Source organism: Malus domestica, chromosome 14 (genome assembly GCF_042453785.1).
Source record: "Malus domestica chromosome 14, GDT2T_hap1".
NCBI classification, from domain to species: Eukaryota; Viridiplantae; Streptophyta; class Magnoliopsida; order Rosales; family Rosaceae; genus Malus; species Malus domestica.
Genome location: NC_091674.1, coordinates 22,688,642 through 22,715,277, shown reverse-complemented (window position 1 = coordinate 22,715,277; position 26,636 = coordinate 22,688,642). Strand labels below are relative to the sequence as shown.

Here is a 26,636-nt window from a genome sequence, read left to right as displayed (position 1 = left end):
AATTTGACAGATCACTACTCAAAGTTAAAACCTTTATATATGCAATGCATGAGACAAATTAAAGGCTAAGTGGAAAATGATTAACTGCAACTGAAGAAAAAGGTTGTATATATGGACATGCAAATTTGGGTCCCCAACAAGGAGTGGCCATGGTAATCCCACAAAAGTAACTGTTTGATGGTCCTGGTCACTGCCAGAAAATAGATAATTTGACGTATGGATTTTTTATTGTTATCCTAGCTGTAACAAAGGGGCACGTCCATTTTGCACACTTTTGCTTTTTTATCTAGGGAAAGAGATCATCTTCTGATCTCTTCTACCAATATCATAGAATGAAGCGATCTGAGCCTTTCAAATTTCATCAAACGATAAAAAATTATCACAACTTTTAAGGGGTCAAAATAGGCGAGCCGTTAGATGAAATTTGAAAGGTCTAGATCATTTGATCCGGTGATCTTGGTGAAAGAGATCCATGAATGATCTATTTGCTTTATCTCGGTTGTATCTCTTTGATCCAGTTAATTTAATGGTAAAAAATAGTTAAAAACGTTTGGAGAGAAAAATGTGTATGAAAATCACTTCCTACTACAAAATTGGAGAAAAAAGAGAGGAGCCTCAAATAGAAAAAACTAAACTAAGTTTAAAGATATTGACTACACATGGTGATTAAGTGATTCAATAATGTTAGCCTAATCATTGATGACATTGCTTTTCATTCATGCCTATATATAATTGTGAAAAATGAACAGAAAGCTTGAGTTTTGATCATTATCTCCCTCTATGAAAGTATTGCACTTTAATTCCATAATCTTTGGCCTTTTCAGCTATCAGCTACAGTGCCCTCGCAATATTTTTTTAAGTGCTCAGTTGCTGTAGTTATTTAGTTAGAAATTCAGTGTGCATGATGTTCTTTGTTAGAGGTTGGACTTCGTATCAATAATAATGATATTTGTACGATTAATACTTTGACAGGTTTTGTTATTGACATGTTATATGCTAATATTATCAAATCACAGTATGCCCTTTAATAAGGAATACATGTTGTGTTCAAAAATCAAATTAAGTAAATTGAGCATAATCTCATATTTTTAAACATTATGTTTCTTTTTGCTTTTTAAGTTTTAGGGTGGAAACATTTCATAAGGGCCGTAACGTATAGATAATAAGTAATATATTTTGTTATTATCATTTTACCTGTTAATATTATTGACGCTGCTAGGAACAATGAATATCAGATCTAGAAAAGAAATGATTAGTGGCACTTTATGGGATAGACGTCATTTATACCTCCGTCTAATCTAACCCTACCTTATCTCACTCACCTCACCCGGGTTAGTTATCAACATAGTTTAATTGATCACAATCCCTTGTTTCAAACATTACGTTTCTTTAAATTTCTTGGTGGGAAGATTTGACATGTTGTTCTAAAAAAATGTGTTGATGATTTACGGCCGCTGTTCGTTCTGGTTCGACGAAGTATTAGATGCCAATGCCATGCACAGGAGGAGGTATAAGAGTATTTATTTCCAACACCACCACTAAAAATAGATGCCCATGTTGAGCTTATATATTTAGTAAAACTGTTGACTTACATGTTCTAAAAAAATGTGTTGATGATATACGGCCGCTGTTCGTTCTGGTTCGACGAAGTATTAGATGCCAATGCCAAGCACAGGAGGAGGTAGAAGAGTATTTATTTCCAACACCACCACTAAAAATAGATGCCCATGTTGAGCTATATATTTAGTAAAACTGTTGACTTAAAGAAGATTCCCTGATGGAAATAACATAACCTAACAGAGTAAAAACAATTGCAGATGGGAAACCTCATGGCCTATGAAGACTCTACAACTTCTATGATAGGGTTGTATGAGAGAGATCGTGAATTCGATGCCCGAAGAACTGTATGAAACGATTCCCCGGTTAATCTGTATGCATTGGAAAGTATCAGTCAATGAAAAAAGGGAAGTAAAAAATAAAGGAAATCAAATATTAAATTATGTCAAAGTTGGTTGCTTAAAGCAGTGATGTGATTTGGGGAATTTTAATCTTGCTTTGTGCCCACTTATTCTGAAGCCTGTCTATTTATCTCAACAGATTGGTCTGCCCTCTGGTGTGTTTTTAAGCATAAGAACCATTTGGTGAAAAAACTCAAGAGTTATTGAGAGGCCTAGCTAGCTCAGCTCTGCTTCCTAGTGTGACTCTCGGAAATGGCGGACTCGAAGGGGTTTGATGAATGGAAACCTTTTATTGTCATGATTGCAATCGATTTCTCATTTGCTATAGTGAATATTCTGCTCAAGAAAGTGCTTGATGAGGGAATGAACCATTTGGTTCTTATCACGTACCGGTTGACAATTTCTACAATCTTCTTAGCTCCAATTAGCTACTTTGGGGAAAGGTAGGCAAGCATATATCATCCCTCGCTTTTTTTTTATGGAAATTCATTTTGATATTTCTCTGCCTTAACTTGGTGAAGAATTTTCTGGTTTGCTTGCAGGAATACTAGACCGAAGCTCACACTTCGCATCGCATGTTTTCTCTTCTTAAGTGCAATTCTTGGGTTGGTAAACTCAAAACAGACTTTACGAATCTTCCATTTTTTCATGTGCCCAAAATATTGTTACATTTTTATGTTGTTGCAGGACGTCCCTAACACAATACTTCTTTCTCCTCGGAATCCAATACACATCTGCGACTTTTGCCTGTGCCTTCGTCAACATGGTGCCTGTGATCACTTTCATAGTGGCGTTACCATTCGGGTACGAAAAAGTCACAAATACCTCATTCTCATTTACATGTTCTGTGAATCTTGTTTACGAGCTGTTGAATGAAATCAAGCGTTTAATCCTGCAGGTTAGAGACGGTGAACTTAAAATGCAACAGCGGGAGAGCGAAAGTATTCGGTGCAGTGGTGTGCATTGGTGGTGCTCTGATACTAACTCTTTACAAAGGAGTTCCTCTATTTGATTACTCAAAATCCACAACTAGTACTCAAGCCAAAGACCATGGCATCCACCTGAGCTCAACGCGAAACCATGAGCGGTGGACGGTTGGTTCAATAGCTTTGGTTGGCGGAACCCTATTGTGGTCTTCATGGTTTCTTGTTCAAACAAACATTAGCAAGATGTATCCTTGCCAGTATTCTAGCACCACAATAATGAATTTCTTTGGTGCCATTCAGTCTGCAATCTTAGGTGTGTGCACCGGAAGGAACCTTTCCATGTGGGTTCTGAGGGGAAGGACACAAGTCATAACTGTCCTGTTTTCTGTAAGTATTACCCTTCTTCTAATTAAAATTACATAAAAATAATAAGGGGTTTTGGTATCTTTGTTCCAAAAGTTATACAACTTCGCGAATCTAGGTTATGCCAGTTGGCCAATGCAATACACCCGTTTCCAGGAAATTGGAGTAGCTTAGAATATCTCTTTGTCCAAAAGAAAAAATGTTATACATGCTTTAGCTATATGCCTCACTATTGGTGCATATATGCACAGGGAATGATAGCATCGGGCTTAGGTTTCGTGGGGATGTCATGGTGTGTGAGGAAACGGGGGCCAGTGTTTACTGCAGCATTTAGCCCGCTTGTGCAGATAATGGCGGCCCTAATTAGTATCCCCATCTTCCATGAACGACTCCACCTCGGAAGGTGAACTTTCCTATCTATTTTACAGTTGCCAATACCTATATATGATTACAACTTGTGGTACTAACTTTCCTCATTTGTGTTGCATTGACACTGAGCAGCGTGTTAGGATCTGTCATTGTAATCGCCGGCTTGTACATTCTTCTATGGGGTAAGAAAAAAGAGATGCAGAAATGTGCGACAAAACTAGTCCAGGAATCTGAAGCAATCAAGGAGCAGGAATCACATTTACCCGCCATCACAGTCTCCGTTGATTCGCGGCGTCCTTGAAGCCGAACTGCATATGCTTTCAAGTTCACAAGCGTTCATTTTTTTCTTCTCCCAAATGATTGTTATGGTCTTCTAGCAGGATTCTAAAGAAAAGTCAGCTGGCATAACCGGAATAAAAGTAGATTAAACTTTTCAACTCTTTATCTGATGATTGCAAAATTTCCTCCATGGTTCTTTGTGAGACTTGTGGTAATGAAATATGTTAGACATAGTTGAAGAACTTACCGGTTTTATAGCTGAGATCTTTACCATTTGATGTTGTTGTTTCTGGTGTGGAAAATTGACAAATTAGATGATGAGGTGTCATCATCATAATCGCGTACTTAAAATGATCAAAATTATGAGTAGTTCTTGTTAAGGTGAGAAAAACGTAGCAACTTTGATACTACCTTAAAATATTCGATATATATATTCTAAGAACTCAATCTCAAATCAAATATGTAACATTGTGTTTGTTTTACAGTAAACTTTCAAAATCTATGTATCTTTGAACTTAGCTATATCACAAATTATTTTAATTTAAGTTCGGATGAGAGACTTTAAGGCATCGAGAAATTTTAAACTAGATTGTTAAAAATTCCCTACTAAAACACTATATTTGTAATTTTCGTGGTACACTCCTAACAAATTTAGCCTATTACGGCGTGAAACTTTTAACACACCATTTAAAAGTCTGCTTTGCAGGAATCTAGCTTCTAGCATTTGAAATTGCTTGATGATAACAAAGAGTATCATGCATGGTCATTTGAGGCACCACGAAAGAACATTATTTAGCTTCTTGCATGTATGGAGTCATTTCTATCATCTTGCAAACATCATAACTTTTTCATTTCTTTACAAAAATGCTACTTTTACTATATATTTGTACCATCTCTCTAGAGATAAGACCCACATGTATTGGTTACTTCTATTAGAAAAATGGTATAATAATGTGGTAAGTATAGCATTACTTATTTCTTTATCATCTAAAGGCCATGTCTGAAGTCCTCCATATGAAACAAGTAAGTTGATAGTTAATTATGATGATATGTTACTAAAATAGTATCAAAATCAAATAATTTTTTCTAGAAATGATTTTAAGATGATGATTATAAAGATATTTAACGGTTTTGTTACTATTTTTGCACAGTGAAATGATGACATGTGATCATGCATGGAAAAATGATATCTTATTTGTAAGAAAACAAATATTATTCACTTCCAAAATAGGCTTTTGAGGTGACAATTATGAACAAAATTTAGGAATGATGGACGGCCACTCTCTCATTACGTGCTTTAATATGAGTAGATGATATATAATATTTTATAACACTACGTAGAGATGTGACAGTTTTACCAAAAATATTTCTCAACAACTGCATAATGATAAGAAACGAGCGTTGTGCCAACTACACAAATAAATACCACAAAGAAAATTAAAACTCATCATGATTTTTGGATTCTTTAGTCCAAAGATAAAGTCCAGAGAATACAGACATAAATTCGGAAGTGAAAGTAATTGATCATTACTTAACAAACCAGAAAGCCATACAAAGGCTTCTTATTGATTAGTAATTAATTAAGCCACTCTATAAAAAAACAAAGAAACATAATAAGCTCATCAGTCCGTATCATGATGCTGGTCGCTATGGAAGCTCTCCCTCTCCTTCTCCTTCTCCTTCTCCTTCTCCTTCTTCTTCTCCTTCCACCCCCGCTTCTCCGGCTTCCCACAATGCCCGCCGTGCGGCTCCACAACATCTGTGATGTCCATGCGAACGCCGGGGTCATTCGTGGTGTAGTTGCCGCCCATCATGAGGGAGTTGTTCACGGCCTGGAAGTTGCTGTTCACATAAGTGCTCAGCCCATCAGCCTCTTCCAAAGCCGGACCGCCACCATGAAGCCCTGCAAGTTTGTTAACGTTCTCATGATCTAGCTCACCCCTCAATGTAGCTCCGGTGTTGGATCCTGCAAGGGTGATGATCCTGACGCCATCTTCGTCCTCGTCCTCGTGGTGGATGGAGCCAGACTTGTGGATGTCCGTGACTCGGTTGGTGATGGCGGAGACCATGTCTCCGATTTCTTTGTCCAGTTGCTTGTCGTTCCTGCTGCCTCCGTGATCGGTTGAGGAGTGGCTGCTGGGTTTAACTGACTCGTTTGTCATTGTTGCTGGGTTTGTAAGCTGGATTTGTAGGTGAGGTTTTGCCGTTAGGGGTGAGGATTGAGGTGGATATATAGAGAGGAGTACTTGTGATTTGGGTTGGAAATTTGGAATAAAGGAATGGCTTACTTTGCAATGCAAGGATATTAATCATTTCATACTACAACAACAATAGGAAAGGGAGGGGATTACTTGACATTTGGTTCATTCTACTCCTAGACTTTATGCTTTTGTGATTCTTACTGATCACACTCTAGATTTGTGAAGTTTAAAACGGAAAGAAATTGAAAACAACATACAGTTACAAATAATATGAAATGATCGACAAATGTCAAATCCTAGAACATATAAAATTTAAAGGAATAAAATTTCTTGAACTTTATTGGTAATATATGATACGATAAAAGGCAACTAAAAAGTTGTTTAACTTTTATGTAAAACTGTTGCGACAGCATAAAATAATCAAAATACGTATGGAAGTGTATGTAAAACTGTTGTGACAGCATAAAATGATCAAAATACGTATGGAAGTGTATGTAAAATGATCAAAGTACGTATAGAAGTGTTGATAAAAAAAAAGTAGTGATTAATAACATAAAACAGCTAATAATTAGTTAACTATCTACATATTAATGTTAAGCAAGTCGGTACTACTTTAATCCTAAAGCTCTGCTCTATTTTTTTTTTTTAAACAAACGATATTGGTAGTGTGTTAAATTGTTAGCTGTTAGGAGAATGAAGGATTGGTGGAGATCGAACTCATAGTAAAGTGCATATATATACATGATTGTTTTTCGCCACTAAGGTATTATGTCATCTACTCCAAAGCTCTCTCCTCTTCAAACCCTCATTTCTTCGTTGCCTACGCTCTTTATTTCGATCATCCTTGTTGCCGCTTCTTTGTCTGTAATTTATGACTTCTGCGATTAGAGCTGCATCATCATCGAAGCTCCTTTACACTTATTACCGCCATCATCACCCTCACTTTCTCTCTCTACCCACCTCTCTCTCTCTCTCTCTAAACCCAACCCAAAACCCACGATCACTAAAACCCTATTCCCCAAACCAAACAGCCCACCCCTCATTTCCTCTACCTTCCTCGCCGCCGCCATGAACACCTAAAATTTAAGGGAATCTTATCTCCAACCTATTCTTCTCATCTGGTCATCTGATTCGTGTTGAATTATAAGCAGTGAGTTGATTAGTATTAGTGAATAAGCCATGTGTTTAATTGTGTATTCACTTGTGCTTAAGATTGCCAAGTGTAAGGGTCAAATATGAAAGGCCATGAGTGTCATGTGTAATGATCCTAATTATTAGTTAGATGAGTGGCTGATATCAGTTTCTAGAGAGAGAATGATCCAACTAAGAGTTTCGAACTGTATTATTCTCTTTTACACGACGTGTGTAGGAGTGAGAGAAGCAATCAATGAGAAGAATATTTTCTCAGTGATTTGCACAGAGAAATAAGCAACCATTTCCTCTCTCTCTAATGCATTCATCTCTCTTATATTATTCTTCTTCCAAAATATCAATTTACCGAGCTATATTTCAATTTATACTAACATGGTAGCAGAGCCAGGTTGGGATTGGAAGTCAAATACTGAGAGTCATTTTTCTGTATCATATCTAGAAGATCAAGATGAAGTTGTGCATAGGGTGAATGAGATTGAAGAAATACCAGTATCTAGTTGTGTTTCACATTCAAGGGAATCAATTAGCAACAGTTAAAGCATCACTGATGTCACTCAGCCTTATGATCACACACATTTGAAAAGGAGAAATTTGGATGATGTTCTTGTTCAGTGTAATCTATGCATTCTAGAACCAAAAAAGTATGAGGAAGCTGCACAAGACAAGTCTTGGTTGAAAGCAATGAAAGATGAATTATCCATGATTGAGAAGAATGCCACATGGAAGCTTAAGAATGCCACATGGAAGCTTGTTGACAGACCTGTGGACAAACCTGTTATGGGAGTGAAGTGGGTGTTCAAAACCAAGCTAAACTTGAATGGTACAGTTCAAAAAAACAAAGCAAGATTGGTTGCAAAGGGTTATGCTCAGAAACCAGGGCTGGATTACAATGAAACTTATGCACCAGTAGTTAGATTGGACACAATCAGGACACTCATAGCATTGGCTGCACAGAGGAGTTGGAAATTATTTCAAACTTGATGTGAAATCTACATTTCTAAATGGAGTATTGCAGGAGAAAGTCTATGTAGATCAACTATAGGGTTTTGCAGTGAAAGGGAAAAAAGACAAGATTTACAGATCACACAAGGCTCTTTATGGTTTAAAATAGGCACCTAGAGCCTAGTATGGAGAAATTGATACCTATTTTGCTCAATGTGATTTTGAGAAGAGTCAAAGTGAGTCAACCTTGTACATTAAGACAAGGGGAGAAAATGACATTGATTGTATCCATTTATGTGAATGACATTGTTTACACAGGAAGCAAAGCTAAGATGTTACAAGAGTTTAACGAAGACATGATGATGAAGTATGAGATGATAGACTTGGGTCTTCTACACCATTTTCTAGGAATGGGGGTCATTCAAACTAACACATGCATTTTCATTCATCAGAAGAAGTATGCCTCTTCTTTGTTGAATAAGTTTGGCTTAAATGAGTCCAAATCAGTGACTACACCTCTTGTTGCAACTGAAAAATTGAGTAAGGATGATGGAAGTGGATTTGCAAATGAAGAGCAATATAGAAGTGTTGTGGGAAGCTTGTTGTATCTCACTGCTACTAGACCTGATATCATTTATGCATCTAGTTTACTTGCTAGATTCGTGCATCCCACCAACAATCATTATGGAATTGCTAAGAGAGTACTTAGATACATAAAGGGAACACTGGATTATGGTTTGAAGTATGTGAAAGGAAATAATGCAGTCTTAATTGGATTTTATGACAGTGATCGATGGGGGGATAAATTGAAGACAGTAATAGTACCTCATGCTATGCCTTTTCTTTTGGAAATGGGGTGTTCTCATGGGCATCAAAAGCTATAGCTCAAGCAATCTGGTTAAGATTTGTACTGGAAAATTTTGGAGAACTTCAAATTGAAGCAACTCCATTGTAGTGTGGCAACACATTTGCAATTGCCATCACTAAGAACCTAGTATTTCACCAAAAGACAAAGCATATTGATAGAACGTATCACTTCGTCAAGGATGCGTTGCAGGATGGCATAAACAATTGAACAATTGGCAGGCATCTTCACTAAGGCTTTGACCAAGGATCGGTTCAACTACCTCAAAGACATGCTTGGAGTGAAATCTACTCAAAGCTTAAAGGGGAGTGTTGAATTATAAGCAGTGAGCTGATTAGTATTAGTGAATAAGCCATGTGTTTAATTGTGTAGTCACTAGTGCTTAAGATTGCCAAGTGTAAGGCTCAAATATGTAAGGCCATGAGTGCCATATGTAATGATCCTAGTTATTAGCTAGATGAGTGGTTGAGATCAATTTCTAAAGAGAGAGTGATCCAGCTAAGAGTTTCTAACGACATTATTCTTTTTTACATGACTTGTGTGGGAGTGAGAGAAACAATTAATGAGAATAATATTTTCTTAGTGATTTGCAGAAAGAAAGAAGCAACCATTTCCTCTCTCTTGTGCATTCATCTCTCTTCGATCCTTCTTTTTCCAAAATATCAATTTACTGAGCTATATTTCAATTTACACTAACAATTCGTTTAACGCCCTCATGTTTGATGAACATAAAGGGTCGATAGAGAGAGAATGGTAGAATTGCCATATAGAAATTTCCATTAAGACATTGTTCACTCATATTTTGTGAAAAAAAAGCTAGCTTTTCATAGCAGCTTTGAACTGCTCTTGCTTTTCTGCTTTGAATGACTCTGATTTGAAACAAAACAAGTTTTGTTGTGGTTACCAAACATAGAGCCCCGCAATTTGTAGCACAACACTAAACAAGAGATGGTGCAAATAGAAAACAACTAGTCAACTGTAGCACATAAGCAATCTGGTGCAATTATGCTACTCACTAAATGTTGGAATAGATCACAATCACAAATATGGGTTGTAATTATCACTATAGCTAAGTTATGGGTTAAAGTGATGACTACAACCTTCCAACTTGTCATCTCATTTCTTATTCAACCATACTTCTCATTTGTCAATGTTTTTTCCCTAAAATCTGGGATTTCCTTACTTGTATATTGTTTTTTTAGTCCTTATTTTTGTCCAGTTGTTAGGGCAAAAATCATGGGATTGTGTAGTGGCTGAAACCCACTGTTTTGTAGTCAATTTCTTTGGCTCTTTAAAGAGCTTAGATGTCTTCTTGTAAAAGTTTATGATCAATATACAAACCTTGAAATTCAATATGGTATCGGAGCAATGACCATAGTGACTTGTCTCTGCATATCTTCAACAACCTCTTTGTTCTTCCATAGCTGTTTCAAATGGCTGAGGACAACCCTCTCAGTCCTGATGTTGCAAACTCTAGTGTTTCACCCACTTCAAATTTTACTAAAGTATAAGTTAATCCAAATCAAAGACTCAGTTCAGTTTTGCTGAATGAGTTCAACTATCTTCCATGGTCACGAGCAGTTTCACTTACTCTTAGTGGAAGATCAAAGCTTGGTTACGTGAATGGAAAAATTCAGGCATCTGAAATCTCATCATTTCTATACGAGACATGAGGGTCTCTGAAAGACTCGGTCCCCTCCCATGTCCCAGGTCGGCTACTAATTTAGGGAAGGGGCAACAAGTCTTAGAAAAACACGAAGGTATAGGGGACTCAGAGATGTTCCGACAGACATACCTTGAAAGTCAGTACGGCGAGTCCAGGGAAAAATCACATGCTCTTGATCAAACTTTCCTACTTCCAAGAGGAAATGGTGATTTACGAAAGAAAGCTCCAGTGGTACATGACTCCACTCAGGACCCTTTTGTCCTACAACTCTTTAAGGAAGTAAACAAGTTGAAGGCCGAACGACAAGCTGAGATACCTGATTGGAACCAACCTAGGCCTGGCCTCTCTTACAAGGAGGATCCTCGACACCCCCTTCCAAGCAAAGACAAAGCAGAAGCTTGGCTTGCAACTCTATACTGGAAATAATGACTTGGTTGAACACTTTAACCTCTTTGAGTCCACCCTGGCATACCAGATGCACACCGACGAAGAGAAATGTCTTATCTTCCCCTCCACCCTCTCTAACAGAGCTCTAAACTGGTATTGCCGTCTTCCACCTGAGACGGTAGACTCATTTGAGGAATTAAGGAAACTGTTTGTTTCTCAACACATTTTCCAAACCGATCACTTGCACTCTGTGAATGACTTGTACACTATTCGCCAGAAGCCAGACGAGTCATTACGTATGTATGATGGCCGTTTCAGCCATGAGTATTCCCGTTGTGCTGAGGCAGATGACAAGACTGCCCTCAAAGCCTTCACGACAGGCCTACGTGATTGTTTCTTCAAGTACATGATCAATGCCAACACTTGGAAGACTTACTCTGAGGTGATGACACAAGCGTACAACCATGCCTCCGCCGAAGCAAGGACATATCAAGGAAACCCCCCACAGCCACCCCCTATCAGTTAGTAGGGAGTGGAAGCCAGATCCAACCAAATGAGAAGACCTCGACCTTCCAAACGGTAGCGGTACCTCCCCCTGCCTTACTTAATACTTCGTCAAGTCAACAGACATAGCAACCTCAGGGCAAAAGGAAAGATTTCCATCCTCACCAGTCTCATTTTAGTAAAAGGAGTAAGGGACACTATCGCGATAACCAAGGGTATCGCCACGATAATGCCCGCCCCCAGGTAGTCAACACAGTGGGCCAAACACGTGTCAGGACAGGCCCTACCCCGAGGTATGAGACATATATACCTTTGAACACCACTTGCGTGGCCATTTACCCCAGCATAGCATACCTGATATCGAAGCCAATGTCGAGGCAGTCGAGTTACAAGCCCACGAAGAACACGGGCACGTTTTGTTGCTACCACGAGCATAACGACCATGACGGCGAGAAGTGTATCACTATTCGTGATCATATTGAAGCTTTGGCGCGTGAAGGAAAAATTGATCGATTCCTTCATCACCATTCAAGGGATAACCGTAACCAACGCGAAGTAAATGTGATATATTCCAAAAGCGGCGGCACACCCATATCTGAATCTTCCAATAGGGCCATGAAAAACAGCAAACAAGCTTTAAGGTTTAGCCACCAAGTGTTTCACGTGGAAGACATCAGGGGAGGCAAGTATCAAAAGCCTAACTGGGATCCAATATGTTTCTACCCTGAGGAAGAAAGAGGTATCATCTACCCTCAAAACGACCCACTGATCGTGGAGGCTCACATAGCCAACTTTGAAGTACGACGAATCCTGGTAGACACGGGGGCTTCAGTCAATATCATGTTTGCTGAAGCTTTCAGGGCACTTAATGTAGTTGAACACTTGCTCGATCGCTCGATTTCTCCTATGATAAGCTTCTCTTGTGATATCGTGCAACTTATAGGGATCATACACTTACATTTCACCATTGGTACATGCCCTTACACAGCTACCATTACCACTAACTTCCTGGCAGTTGATTGCCCAACGGTATACAATGTCATCTTTGGACGCACAGGCATCAATGATCTCAAGGATATGGTATCCACACATTTGTCGTTGATGAAATTTCCAACCCCTTTTGGCAATGGTTACATCAAAGGAGATCAACTTAGTGCACGATCATGTTACAACATTTCGGTCAAGCAATAACACCTGCATGTGCCCAAGGAAACCTTTTCTATACATGACCAAGTTATAAAGTCCAGCCCGGACGAAGCCAACTTGGATCTTCATGGTGGCAACAGAAAACCCGACGATCCTCGAGATGACTCTTTCACCCAGCAAACACAACCCGTTAAAGAGCTGGAGAAGGTTTCTATATCAAAAGATTATCCAGATCGCATGGTGAAGATTGGCACCACCTTATCACCACGCATTCGGTTGGCATTGATCTTTTTTTTTTCAAGAGAACACTGAGGTCTTCGCTTGGTCATACGAGGACATGCCAGGCATCTCTCTCGATATCATATGTCATTGCTTGAGTATTGACCCTAAAACCAAGCCGGTGAGACAGAAGGGAATATCTTATGACGCTGAACGATACAAAGCAATGAAGGCAGAAGTTGAAAAACTCAAAGGCATAGGCTTCGTCCGCGAAGTCAATTACCCAACATGGGTAGCAAATGTGGTCTACTACTCTAACCTAAACAAAGGATGCCCGAATGATAGTTTTCCTCTTCAAAAGGTCTTGTGGAGAATGTGTGTCTACTACACTAACCTAAACAAAGGATGCCCGAATGATAGCTTTCCTCTTCCTCTCATTGACAGACTTATAGACTTTACGGTAGGGTGTGAACTCCTGAGCTTCATGGATGCTTACCCAGGATACAATCAAATCCTTATGAACCTTCTAGACCAAGAACACACAGCTTTCACTACTAACAAGGGACTATATTGCTATAAAGTCATGCCCTTCAGCCTAAAGAATGCAGGAGTGACTTATCAGAGACTAGTCAATTCAATGTTCACCGAACAGATTGGGAAGAGTATGGAAGTTTACGTTGATGATATACTAGTCAAGAGCAAACATGCTGACCAACACATTGCTAACCTATCTGAAACTTTCACCATTCTGAAGAGGTATCGAATGAGGTTGAATCCCAACAAATGTGCATTCGGCGTAGGCTCTGGCAAATTCTTAGGCTTCATGATAAGCCAACGAGGCATTGAGGCTAATCCTGAGAAGATAAAAGCAATCCTTGACATGAAGGAACTGGTAACTTCAAAAGACATCCAGAACCTTACTGGCAAGGTGGCAGACATATGTGTTCATTTCTTTAAAGCACTTAAGGGAAGTAAGAAGTACATTACATGGACTGATGAATATGCCGATGCATTCAAGAACCTCAAAGACTACATGAGTAAAGCCCATCTGCTTTCCAAACCTGAGGTTGGTGACACTCTTATTATCTATCTGTCGGTATCGGCTTCAGCAGTAAGTTTCGTTCTCATTCGAAATGATGGTAATGTCGAACGACTTGTCTACTATGCTAGCAAGGCCTTAAAAGATGCAGAGACACGATACTCCAACATTGAGAAATTGGCTCAAGCATTGGTTATGTCTGCTAAAAAACTTTGCCCTTACTTCCAAGCACACTCTATCATCATGCTTACCAATCATCATCTTCGACAGATACTCCAAAGTCCTGACACTTCGGGGCGAATGATAAAATGGGCGATAACATTGGGTGAGTTTGACATCTCCTACCAACCAAAGCCAGCTGAGAAGGACCAAACAGTGGCAGACTTCATCGCCGACTTCACATATCCTGTTGACATTGTTTCTACGCTTAAATAAGTGGTATCATTACCCTTGGAAGCTCAGAAAATAGAACCAACAGCCCCGGCGTGGAGTCTATATGTTGATGGCTCGTCCAACCAACATGGTTGTGGAGCAGGACTAGTCCTTACGACCCCTGACAAAGTGGCGATGGAGTATGCTTTTCGTTTCAAATTCAAGGCGTCGAACAATGAGGCCAAATATGAAGCCCTCCTAGCAAGCTTACGTTTGGCCAAACAACTTGGGGTTAAACGAATTGATATCTTCAGTGACTCCCAATTGGTGGTTAACCAGGTCACCAATAACTTTGACGCTAAGGATAGCTCTATGACAACATATCTCGCACAAACACAATTGTTGCTCAAGCACTTCCACTACCAGATTACCCAAATTCCTCGAGTGGCAAACAGTCATGCAGATGCTTTGGCTCGCCTCGCCTCAGTGGTGGAAGACAAGATTGGGAGAAAAATTCAGGTCGAATTGTTGGCAGCACGAAGCACCATGGCTACGGAAGTATGCAACTTACAATAGGGGGATAGTTGGATTACCCCGATTTATAGATTCCTTGCTCATGGCACCCTTCCAAATGACAAAGTCCAAGCTAAGCAGATTCGATACAAGGCTACCCGTTACTTGAGCATTAATTACCAACTCTACAAGCGGGGTTTTAACCTACCTTACCTAAGATGACTTACGCCCGCAGAGGCGGAAATTATCCTTCGGGAAATACATGAAGGAGTCTGCGGAGATCATGCTGGATCTCAATCCCTAGCACACAAGGCTTTTTTCCAAGGATATTATTGGCCAATACTCTACCAAGATGCTATCAGAATATCTCGCTCATGTGATAAGTGTCAACGCTACGCAAATATTCCTCATTCCCCTCCTGAGCCGTTCACTGCTATGATCAGCCTTTGGCCCTTCGCCCAATGGGGACTTGATTTGATCGGCCCAATGCCTGCAAGGAAGGGTAAGGTCCGCTATGCAATCGTTGCAGTTGACTACTTCACAAAGTGAGCTAAAGTAGAACCCTTGGTAACCATTACTGAGGCAAAAATAGAAGACTTCGTATGGAAGAACATCCTTTGTAGATTTTGCATTCCCAATGCGATAGTCACTGACAACGGGCAACAGTTTGACAACAATAAGTTCAGGATGTTCTGCTCTAAGTTTAACATCAACTTATGTTTTGCCTCCCCAGCTCATCCCCAGTCCAATGGACAAGTCGAAGCCATCAACAAAATAATCAAGCGAACTTTGAAAACCAGCTTGGACAAGACTAAAGGTTGTTGGCCAGAATTTGTACCCCAAGTTCTTTGGTTATACCGCACTTCGTATCGGACATCAACAAGAGAAACTCCATTCTCACTTGCCTTTGGTACAGAGGCAGTTGTCCCAGTTGAGCTTGAGCAAGCAACGTTTCGAGTCCAGAACTATGTGCAAAGCGAAAATGACAAACAACTTACCCTTAACTTAGATCTAGTCAAGGAACACAGAAACCATGCTCACTTGAGGAATGTCGCCTACAAGTAGCGCATCTCCAATTACTATGACTCAAGGGTCAAACCTCGTTCTTTCAAAGTGGGGGATTGGGTATTGAAGAAAAGATTACTCTACGACAGTGTCCCAAGTGAAGGAACACTTAGTCTAAACTGGGATGGACCGTTTGAAGTTGTTAGCTTCAGTCGCCCTAGCTTCTACAAGCTTAGAAGCTTCGATGGCAAGACCCTTGGCCATCCATGGAACGCTGATCACTTGAAGTACTATTATAAGTAAACTCACATTATACAAGTGTTAATCTTCAGCCGTTCGGCATCCTATGTAACGAAGACTATTTGGCATGAATTCAATAAATAGGTGATTTATACAACTCGGTCCTAATCTTCTTACGTTCCTAGCAATGAAACACTCGGGTTCAAAGCTTCAACATAAAACACATTCATACAAATAAACGAACAGCTTCACAGTATATTCGTTCAATCATACATTCCAACACATTCATACATAAGCCAACTATGCTTCGAAAGGGTTCAACATACTTTGTGTCATTTGACACTTGCTACAATGTGCCTCGACACCTTGTCCTTATTCTCACTAACCAGGTGATGAAATGTGAAGAAGGAACTCATCTTCATGCCACCAACCAAGTGATGAAATGTACAACCCGTACTCTCTTTCATGCCACCAACCAGGAGATGAAATGTACAACCCGTACTCTCCTTTATGCCACCAACCAGGTGATGAAATGTACAACCCGTACTTTAATATCATTTGGCAACTTGCCACTCATGCCACCAACCAAGTGAAGAAGGAACTCATCTTCATGCCACCAACCAGGTGATGAAATGTACAACCCGTACTCTAATATCATTTGGCAACTTGCCATTCATGCCACCAACCAGGTGAAGAAGGAACTCATCTTCATGCCACCAACCAGGTGATGAAATGTGATGAAAGGTGATGAAGGAACTCACCTTCGTACCACCAACCAAGTGATGAAAGCAACTCACTATTCATTCCACCTACCAGAAGATGAGTGGTACAACTTGTACATGTGAACTCCTAACATTCACAAATAATAAAAAACCCTCAAGCTTGACAACTCAACTAGGGGAGCATTTATGCCCAACAAAAGTTATAGTCACCAACAAAGTCTTATTGCAAGCCAACAACAACTTCAGTGCATAGGATACAAAGATCAAGGTATTCAGCCCTCTTGCATCTGCTTCAGACATTTCTCCTCTGTAACAATGCAAACACTACAACTCGTAGAAAGCTTCACAAACTATTGATCAAGACAATGTGAAGCAAAATCAATTTATGGTGCCAACAAGAGCTTCATCAAAGAAGTTCAACCACAATTCTCAAAAGCTTCACACTATTTTTCAAGACAGTTTGAAGCAAAACCAATTTATGGTGCCAACAAGAGCTTCATCAAAAGAGTTCAACCACAATTCTCAAAAGCTTCACACACTCTTGATCAAGACAGTGTGAAGCAAAACCAATTTATGATGCCAACAAGAGCTTCATCAAAGGAGTTCAACCACAATTCTCAAAAGCTTCACACATTATTGATCAAGACAGTGTGAAGCAAAACCAATTTATGGTGCCAACAAGAGCTTCATCAATGGAAGGCAACCACAATTCTCAAAAGCTTGACACACGCTTGATCAAGACAGTGTGAAGCAAAACCAATTTATGGTGCCAACAAGAGCTTCATCAATGGAGGGCAACACAATTCTCAAAAGCTTCACACACTCTTGATCAAGACAGTGTAAAGCAAAACCAATTTATGGTGCCAACAAGAGCTTCATCAATGGAGGGCAACCACAATTCTCAAAAGCTTCACACACTCTTGATCAAGACAGTGTGAAACAAAACCAATTTATGGTGCCAACAAGAGCTTCATCAAAATAGTTCAACCATAGTTCTCAAAAGCTTCACACACTCTTGATCAAGACAGTGTGAATTAAAACCAATTTATGGTACCAATAAGAGCTTCATCAATGGAGGGCAACCACAATTCTCAAAAGCTTCACACACTCTTGATCAAGACAGTGTGAAGCAAAACCAATTTATGGTCCCAACAAGAGCTTAATCAATGGAGGGCAACCACAATTCTCAAAAGCTTCACACACTTTTGATCAAGACAGTGTGAAGCAAAACCAATTTATGGTGCCAAGAAGAGCTTCATCAAAGGAGTTCAACCACAATCCTCAAAAGCTTCACACACTCTTGATCAAGACAGTGTAAAGCAAAACCAATTTATAGTGCCAACAAAAGCTTCATCAATGAAGGGCAACTACAACTCGTATAAAGCTTCACACACTCTTAATCAAGAAGGTTCGAAGCAAATTCAATTTATATGGTTCATCCAAACCTTCGACTATTACAAGGTGTGGCTTGCATCACAATCTTTTGCTCAACAGTGTGGAAGCAAAATTTGTATATGTTGTCTCTCCCACATTTTCAAATTTCTAGTTTCCCAAAAAAAAAAAGGGAAATTCAACAAAACTTCATCAATGGAGGATAACTACAAATTATTAAAAGCTTTACACTATCTTAATCAAGATAGTGTGAAGCAAAATCAATTCGTGGTACCCAACAAAGCTTCACCAATAAAAGCTTCACCCACCACAAAAGCTTCACCTACAAAGCTTCAACACAAAAGCTTCACCTACAAAAGCTTCACACTATCTTGATAGCAAAATCAATTCATAGTACCTAACAAAGCTTCAACCTCAAAGCTTCAACACCAAAGCTTCATCGACAAAGCTTAAATATATATATATATATATATATATATATATATATATTTGGAAATTCGAAAATTCAAAAATTCGGAAATTAGAAATTTTGAAAATTCGAAAATTCAAAGAAAAAAATAATCGAAAAAACAATTAGAAAAAAAAAATTGCCTAGGCCTCATTTTCTTTGGGCCTAACAACTTTCATAACATATATATATATATATGAATGAGGAGTTTTGGGCTACCTCTTACAAAGGAAATGCCTCATTCGTCAACTCCCTCGACCGGAGACTTGGGGGACTCCTACCATATGCTACTGCACCTTGATACTCGGAAGTCTCACGACCACTCAGTGACTTGGATTTTTCAAGTCTCTAACCGAAAAGTTTTCCTCACTCGGGAAATTAAGGGAGCACTACCTCAACATACATGCTTCACTCTCAAAGCTGCAACATACAAGCTTCCACAAAAGAAAAAATTCAAAGAACTTAGTGAAGAAGGTCTTGGTGTATTTAACAATACGTTGAAATGAAACAAAGCTTGTTTACTGATATCTCTGATAAGTGACAAATATGTACATATACATGAATCAAAATAAACAAATAAGAGGGAGCCTTCACAAAGGTTGCTCAGGAGAAGTCTCAGCAGTCGGCAGAGCCCCAGAAAGAGGAGGCACCGAAGGGTGATTATTCAGAGCCTCAGTACTAGGCAGAACCCCAGAAGAAGGAGGCACCGAAGGTTGATCATTTGGAGCTTCATTACGCTGTACAGCCCAAGAAGACGAAGGCAATAAATGTCTTTGGAACAAACCCACAAACCTTTGATGATCAAGTAAAATCTAACCATTAGATTCCTGCAGCTGGTCGAGCTTCATCTTCATGTTTGTAGCATAGTCATGTGCGAGCCTGTGCAACTGTTTATTCTCATGCTTGAGTCATCTGATCTCATGTTTGAGACTTATCACTTCAGCCGCCAATGATTCAACTTGGCGGGTTCGAGCAAATAGGCATTGAGCCAAATTAGACACATAACCTGCACACTGAACACTGAGAGCCAGAGAATCCTTAACAATCAACTCATCAGATCATTTGGAAAGTAATCCGTTATCTTTGGGAGTGAGAAGGTTCCTGGTCACCACCGCAACAGTCATATCATTCTTCATCACAGAGTCCCCAACGGTAAAAGGACTAGTAGGGGATAAGAAGGATGGGCGCCATATGTTGTCTTGAGAAGGCATGGATGCCTCTTCACCAAAGTTCAAATCAAAACGACAATCGAATGGGCCAGACATTCTCAGAAACGATGAAGGAGAAATGAGGTGCAATAAATCTCTAAAGTACAAAAATAAGGGGAAAATTCCTGCAAGCAATAACTCTTTGAACGTACTTCTTGCACACAATTGGTGCTCCTATAAAAGAAAGGGCAACAAGGCCGTTGGTTCAAAAATCAAAGATGCACCACTCTCTGGATTTCGAGAAGCAGATTTTCCTGAGTAAAATATGTCGACAATCCCCACACGCAACATCATCTCCTCGGGTACCACAGATAACTTTGCCAAAGATCTCTGACAAAGTTTAGACACATAAATTTTGAAGGTCCAGCTACCCTACCATTACCCATAAGGGTAAAGGAACAGCACCACTGCTTGATAACTGGAAAGTCCCTGTGTGTCAACCTCTGTGCTCCGTGGCAAGGCAGACTGGCAAAAATGCCTAACCTTTACTCACATCGAGAAAACACTCCCAACAAGATTACTTGCTAAAAAATTGAAGAGGCACCTCTCCCCGAATCTCGAGAGCTAAACTCCCAACAAGATTGCTTTCTCAAAAATTGAAGAGGCACCGCTATTTGACTCTCGAAAGTCAGACTCACAACAGGATTACTTTTTCAAAAATCGAAGAGGCATCGCTCTCCGAATCTCGAGTGCCAGACTCCCAACATGATCGCTTTCTTAAAAATTGAAAAGGCACCGCTCTCCGAATCTCAAAAGCTAGACTCCTAACAGGATTGCTTTCTCAAAAATTGAAGATGCACCATTCTCCGAATCTCGAAAGCTAGGTTCCCGACAAGATTGCTTGTTCGAAAATCGAAGAGGCACCGCTCTCTGATTTTCGAGAGCTAGATTTCCTTGGATAAAGCTTATCTGCAATCTTCACACACAACATCAGCTTTCCAGATACCATAGACCACTTTTTCAAAGTACTCTGACAAATTTAAAACACGTGAATCTTGCAACTCCCACTACATTGCTATGACCGAGAAGGGTAAAGGAACAGCGTTACTACTCGCTGTTAGGAGAATTCCTATATATGTCGACCTTCATCCTCCACAGCCAGGCAAACCTGCAAATAAAAAAAAATGATGAACTTTTCTTCACATCCGAGAGGGCACTCTCAGCAGAATCTCTTGAAATACTCAGCTTTTTTCCCCCCAATAATACCTCTGCAAACAAGCCACACCAAAGCCAGAGTATCTCATATCATCAGGGTCAAAAGCAAGAGTATCCCATATCATGCTTTTTCCCTATCTTTTCCTTTGGCTTTGTTCTTACCTACAAGACAAGGAGAAAGAAAGCAATCAGTCAGCACTTGGAATCAAGCTTCTAGTCAAGAACTGACTACTTGGAACTCATTGCCCTGGCATTGCTCTCGAGTACTCATCTTCAACATCTTATGCTTCCAGAAAAGATACCACATCTGCCTGAGGAACAGATATGGCAAGTAAGAAAGATACAAGGAAACATGTAGAGACAAACGCAACAGAACACGTGCCAATTCATCTATTACTTTGTTAACAGCAAAAGTATCCCATATCATTAAGGTTGAACACACTCTTGATTTGATGGACTTGTTTTAACCCTTAAATTCTTGAGTCGACCTTATACTTTGGAGGAAACCAGAAAACCCTCAAGCCTAGTTCAAGAATAAGCATGTGGAAAGTTACTTCTTCAAAAGAAAAACTATCTCATATCATCTCTTCTCCTTTTTCTTCTCTTTATCCTTCCTGCTGCCAGCAAGATAAGGAGAATGAGAGCAATCAGCCGGAACTCAAAATCAAACTTCTGATTTGTGACTGATTGCTAGGAGCTTTGATTGCTTACCTTGTATGTCACCTCTTTCGACGGATCTCCTAGCTCGACGACTTGGATGACTTCTACTACATGGTTTGTATCGTGCTTAACCAAGCCTGAAACTACAAGTAAGCTTCAAGTGAAATTGATACATTACATTGTGCATCTCTACCGGTTAAGGATACCACCTCTGGATGGAGGAAAAATACTTTCAGAGAAGATGCCACATCTACCTATGAGACAGATAAGGCAAGTGAAAACGATACCACACTTCAGTACTTAGAAGTTTCGTGATTACTCAGCAGCTTGGATCTTACAAGTCCCCAACCGAGAAGCTTCCCTCACTCGGGAACTTAGGGGAACACTGTTTGTACCATACTTGACCAACCCCGAAACTACTAAGCACTGGTCAACATTATACCGCCAAGGACCCACAAGAGTCTCCCTCAAACCAAGAGGCCAATCACAAGGCGACACATGTCAACATCAGAGGCCAATCATAACACGACACGTATTGACATTAGAGGCCAATCATAGCACGACACGTGTCAATGTCAGAATGAAACTAGAAACTCTCTTCTATAAATAGAGATCATTCTCTCACAATATTTCCTAATGTCATTTGTATTAAATCATTCACTAGTACTCACTAAAGGAGAGCTTGAACTTATGTACTTGTGTAAACCTTTCACAATTAATGAGAACTCCTCTACTCCGTGGACGTAGCAAATCTGGGTGAACCACGTACATCTTGTGTGAAGCTTCCATGTCTCTATCCATTTACATACTTATCCACACTAGTGACCGGAGCAATCTAGCGAAGGTCACAAACTTGACACTTTTTGTTGTACCAAAGTCCCCACTTACTTTGTGCATCAACAAAAATAAACTAGGAGCAGTATAAATTCCATGGTAATTAATATAAACCATATATACAAATAGCCGTGTACGCTCATCAAGAGTCATACTAAAACTCTTAACTCTTTAAGGATATGTTGCAACAATTTAGTTCGAACTAACAAATTAATTATTGAGTCAATATATATCAAAGTTATCTAGAATACGCATTGAGTACATATTTGGAGTCTATGCTCTTCAATTGAAATATTTGAATAAGAATTTCATGAATTCTCTATTCTTTATGAAATTTATTCGAGAGAGAGAAAAACTTAAAACCTCAAGTAGTATGCAGTTTTTACATTCTATGAGTCTCAAGTTTAAAATAACAATGTAATTATAGAAATGTGGTTGCTTTTATAATAGTAGACTATGTCTATACCAAGAAGTGTATGCCATACAATAATATTATTTCACTTTAATACTAACACCCAAGAATAAGTTTTTGGGTTTAAACTATAAGTTCACTTATTTTACGTTTTTCAATGGCTCTCAAAAATAGAATTTGCATCTTTCCAATTTGGCCTACCCTTTTACAATTTGTCGACATTTAATGGGAGAACATGATTGAATAGCCCTTGTTGATATGAGTAGCTACTATAATCAAAACTATCGATTATCATCAATTAGTGATCCAACAATTCTCATTCACATGCGTATGCTTTATTCATAAGTATTTCATTGCTTGGGTATAATGCCTCATCAATAGGGCTTGAACTTTATTAATCTTCACTTATTACGAGTTCACAGCTTGGTACCTATATATCTGTCATGTATTCATGCTTGCAACAAATTAACAAAAGTCACTTACGAGACGAGCGGATTTATCAACGCAGATTCACAACGTTCTTGAAACTGTCACTTCTCCCCCTAATGTCGGAATTATTGTCTCACCAAAGTGACAAATCTACAAAAATGCAGTAACTATGAGCAAAACTTAAAACAAATTGATTAGAATCCCAATTTTAATGGACAGAAAAACCATCTTTGTGTACACAATTACTTATTGGTTGGAAACTTAACCTCAAGCAAACTGATCATATGTAATTAATGATGCGTGTGATTAAAATGTATCTTCCAACATAAATAAGCAATGAATAAAATACTTAAAGCTTGAGGTATGCCATGAGAAGTGTTAACCCCAAGTGGCATGAAATAGCCTACCAAATTTGTGAATTTTGCTTATAATTGCGAGTAAGTAATATAATAACCATATTATAGGTACATCTAAGTCATTGGTCAAATAATCCACAATTAGATATTGATTAAGCTCACAAATACGATTTTAAATTCTCGATAAGAAAATGGGGATCCAAGGTCAATTTTGACTTGGATGGTATGAGGACCAATTTTTCATGTGAGCAAACCTTGTAAGGATGTGCACAATGCACTATGTTGAGGCGTCAAAATATGTTCATACCGATTTGTAAAAAAAAATCCTACACATCATTGTGAATCATGAATGGCCATGATAATCATGTCATTATACAGTTACTGAACTTCTTATTCATGACAAGCATACACTACTTCCATGATTGTGCGATAAAATTCACAAAAAAAGTAGGAGCTTCTGCTGAAAAAATTAATTCAACGATATATAATTTGATATAATAATAAATTTAATTAACGAATTCATAGTAACATAAGAAAAACTAAAATTGAAATAAACAAATTGAAAAAACACCATAAAAAATGCTGACAAGTAAATATATGAAGAGCCAAGCTTTTGGGAGATAACTCAATCATTAATTGCTTACTAAACTCAAAGTGGGAGATGAAACTCGACCACTTATAATTGGATCAAATTATTTTCCATTTGAATCATAGATAAGTGTCAAAAAGTTGGAGTATTTGGTAGTATGGACTATGAAACTCGACCACTTAATACAGGTTGGTGTGCCATCTTCATCATACGACAAATAAGACAGAGAGAAAAAGAAAGAAAAAGACTAGCTATCAAGTCCACTTTTGGTTTTTTAAATCATAATTTCCGAAGTAAGTTCACTGCAGGTGCATAGCATTGGCGATGGTTTCACACGCATACGCGTTGAAACTTGAAAGGTAGCAGTCGGAAACTTCCTGGGAAATATTTCTGCTAGCGCAAAGGTCGGTCGCCTAATTTATAAACACGTACGAGAAAGTCTTCTGACATAATCGCTCCCACCTCTTCGAATTTCTTGTCTTGATTCCGGACAGGTAGCTAGTGTCACGGGCCATATGTTAAAAACAAAGAAAATGCCCAAGACATCATATATCTAAGCCCATGAAGCCATGTCTTCATGGAAGCTTCTGGAACGTCCCGGAGAAATCAAGAACGTGGCGGAGCATTCAAGATAATCTAGGGCATTCCGGAACATTCCACACAAGTGTACATATTTAAGCCTCACCTAGAATAATCTAGATTAGGCAAGTTGTATCTAGAACTATGCTAGATATTTTTGGATGTAAGTAGGGGATTCTAGAACCCTCCATTGAGGAGGTGACTTAGGCCTATAAATAGGAGGTAAGGCCATTTGGCCAAACCATCCAAGAATTGTAAGCAATTGTAAAGTTCTCTTAAGTTTCAATACAAAGCTTCCTTTCTCCCATCTTCTAAGTGATCTTAGCATTCTCCAAGCTATCTTAGCTTTCTTTGTGATTCGATCCGGGGAAGCGAGGCTTCGAAGGCTTACTTAGCTTGTTCATCGAGGTATTCAAGTCTAAGTGCCGCACGGGCGGAAGGCTTAAAGAGTCATCCCGTGACAGCTGGTATCAGAGCCAAGCTCGTGAATCACTTGAAGGAAAGTAGGATATGGCAAGTGGAGAGATGGTGTCCGGAGTCTCCGACCTAAGGGAGCGTACTGCCGAGGTCCAAGACGTTGCCAAGAGCAAGCCAAAGTTAAAGGACTTGCAAGCATCGATGGAGACCATGGAAGAGCGACTCGAGAAGGTGGAACGAACCATACTCGAGTTCGATACTCGACTTGATGAGGACGTTGTCGACAAGGAGGAAATCCAAACCATGGTGGACAATGGTAAGGATGAACTGCGTGGCTTGGTGGAAGGGCTACGAGATGAGCTCCTTGGCGCTCTCAACACCATAGCAGACAAGATGCGGAGGGAAGTCCAGGTTCACCTTGACAACATAGAGGCAAGGTTTGTGGCACTTCAAGAAGAGATAAAGGACACAAGGGAACTTAAGGGAGATGTGGCGTTTTGTAAAGAAGCAGTCGTGAAGCAATTCGTGCAAGGGTCGAGGGAAATCAAGGCGTTGGACTCCAAGGTAATCGACTCCTTTAAACCCAAATCCTATAATGGGAAGAGGGAAGCAAAGGAGCTCGACACATTCGTGTGGAACGTGGAGCGATACTTCAAGTACCTAAAGCTTGAAGATGACGAGTCCAAAATCTCAACGGCAACCATGTTCTTAGCTGACAATGCCCTTATGTGGTGGCGCCGCCGAAGCATGGAGATTGAGCAAGGTACGTTCTCTCTCACCACTTGGGATAAATTTAAGAAAGATCTTATGTTGCACTTCTATCCCCAAAATGCCAAGTACGAAGCCAAGGAGAAACTAAGGTGGCTCAAGCAAACGGGGAGCGTCAAAGACTATGTCAACGCCTTTGTGAGCTTGTTATTCGAGGTGCCCAACATGTTAGAGGAAGACAAGCTCATGTACTTCATGAGTGGACTGCAAAATTGGGCAAAACTCGAACTACAAAGGAGACATGTGCAAACATTGTCTGATGCCATTGCCGCTGCCGAATCCTTGATTGAGTTTAAATCAAGCCACCAAGGTGATTCCAAGTCCACGGGGAAGAGGGGTAACCATGAGAGAAGTGGGGGAGAACATAAGCCGAAGGACAAGGCCGAGACAAGCAAACCGAAAGAGAAGAAAGCCGATAAGCATGACAAAGGCAAGGGTAAGTCTTGGCAACCCACTTGTTACCTATGCGACGGCCCTCACATGATGCGAGATTGCCCACAAAAGAAGGCCCTTAAGGCCAT

General features: G+C 39.6%; 3 protein-coding genes across 3 annotated transcripts; 2 read left to right on the top strand and 1 right to left on the bottom strand.

Annotated features, from left to right (window-relative positions):
- The first annotated feature begins 2,057 nt into the window (after positions 1 to 2,057).
- Positions 2,058 to 4,137, top strand: LOC103431076 (WAT1-related protein At3g30340-like). Its single transcript, XM_008369228.4, has 6 exons — positions 2,058 to 2,401; positions 2,501 to 2,563; positions 2,646 to 2,762; positions 2,857 to 3,271; positions 3,499 to 3,650; positions 3,749 to 4,137. Exons 1-6 carry the CDS (start codon positions 2,211 to 2,213, stop codon positions 3,915 to 3,917), a joined length of 1,107 nt encoding a protein of 368 aa, XP_008367450.1. The 5' UTR covers positions 2,058 to 2,210; the 3' UTR covers positions 3,918 to 4,137.
- Positions 4,138 to 5,517: 1,380 nt separating this feature from the next.
- LOC103431093 (uncharacterized) lies at positions 5,518 to 6,057 on the bottom strand. The gene has a single exon (XM_008369244.2). It carries the CDS (start codon positions 6,055 to 6,057, stop codon positions 5,518 to 5,520), a length of 540 nt encoding a protein of 179 aa, XP_008367466.2.
- Positions 6,058 to 8,462: 2,405 nt separating this feature from the next.
- Positions 8,463 to 9,074, top strand: LOC108172922 (uncharacterized mitochondrial protein AtMg00810-like). Its single transcript, XM_017331142.1, has one exon. It carries the CDS (start codon positions 8,463 to 8,465, stop codon positions 9,072 to 9,074), a length of 612 nt encoding a protein of 203 aa, XP_017186631.1.
- Positions 9,075 to 26,636: the final 17,562 nt, after the last annotated feature.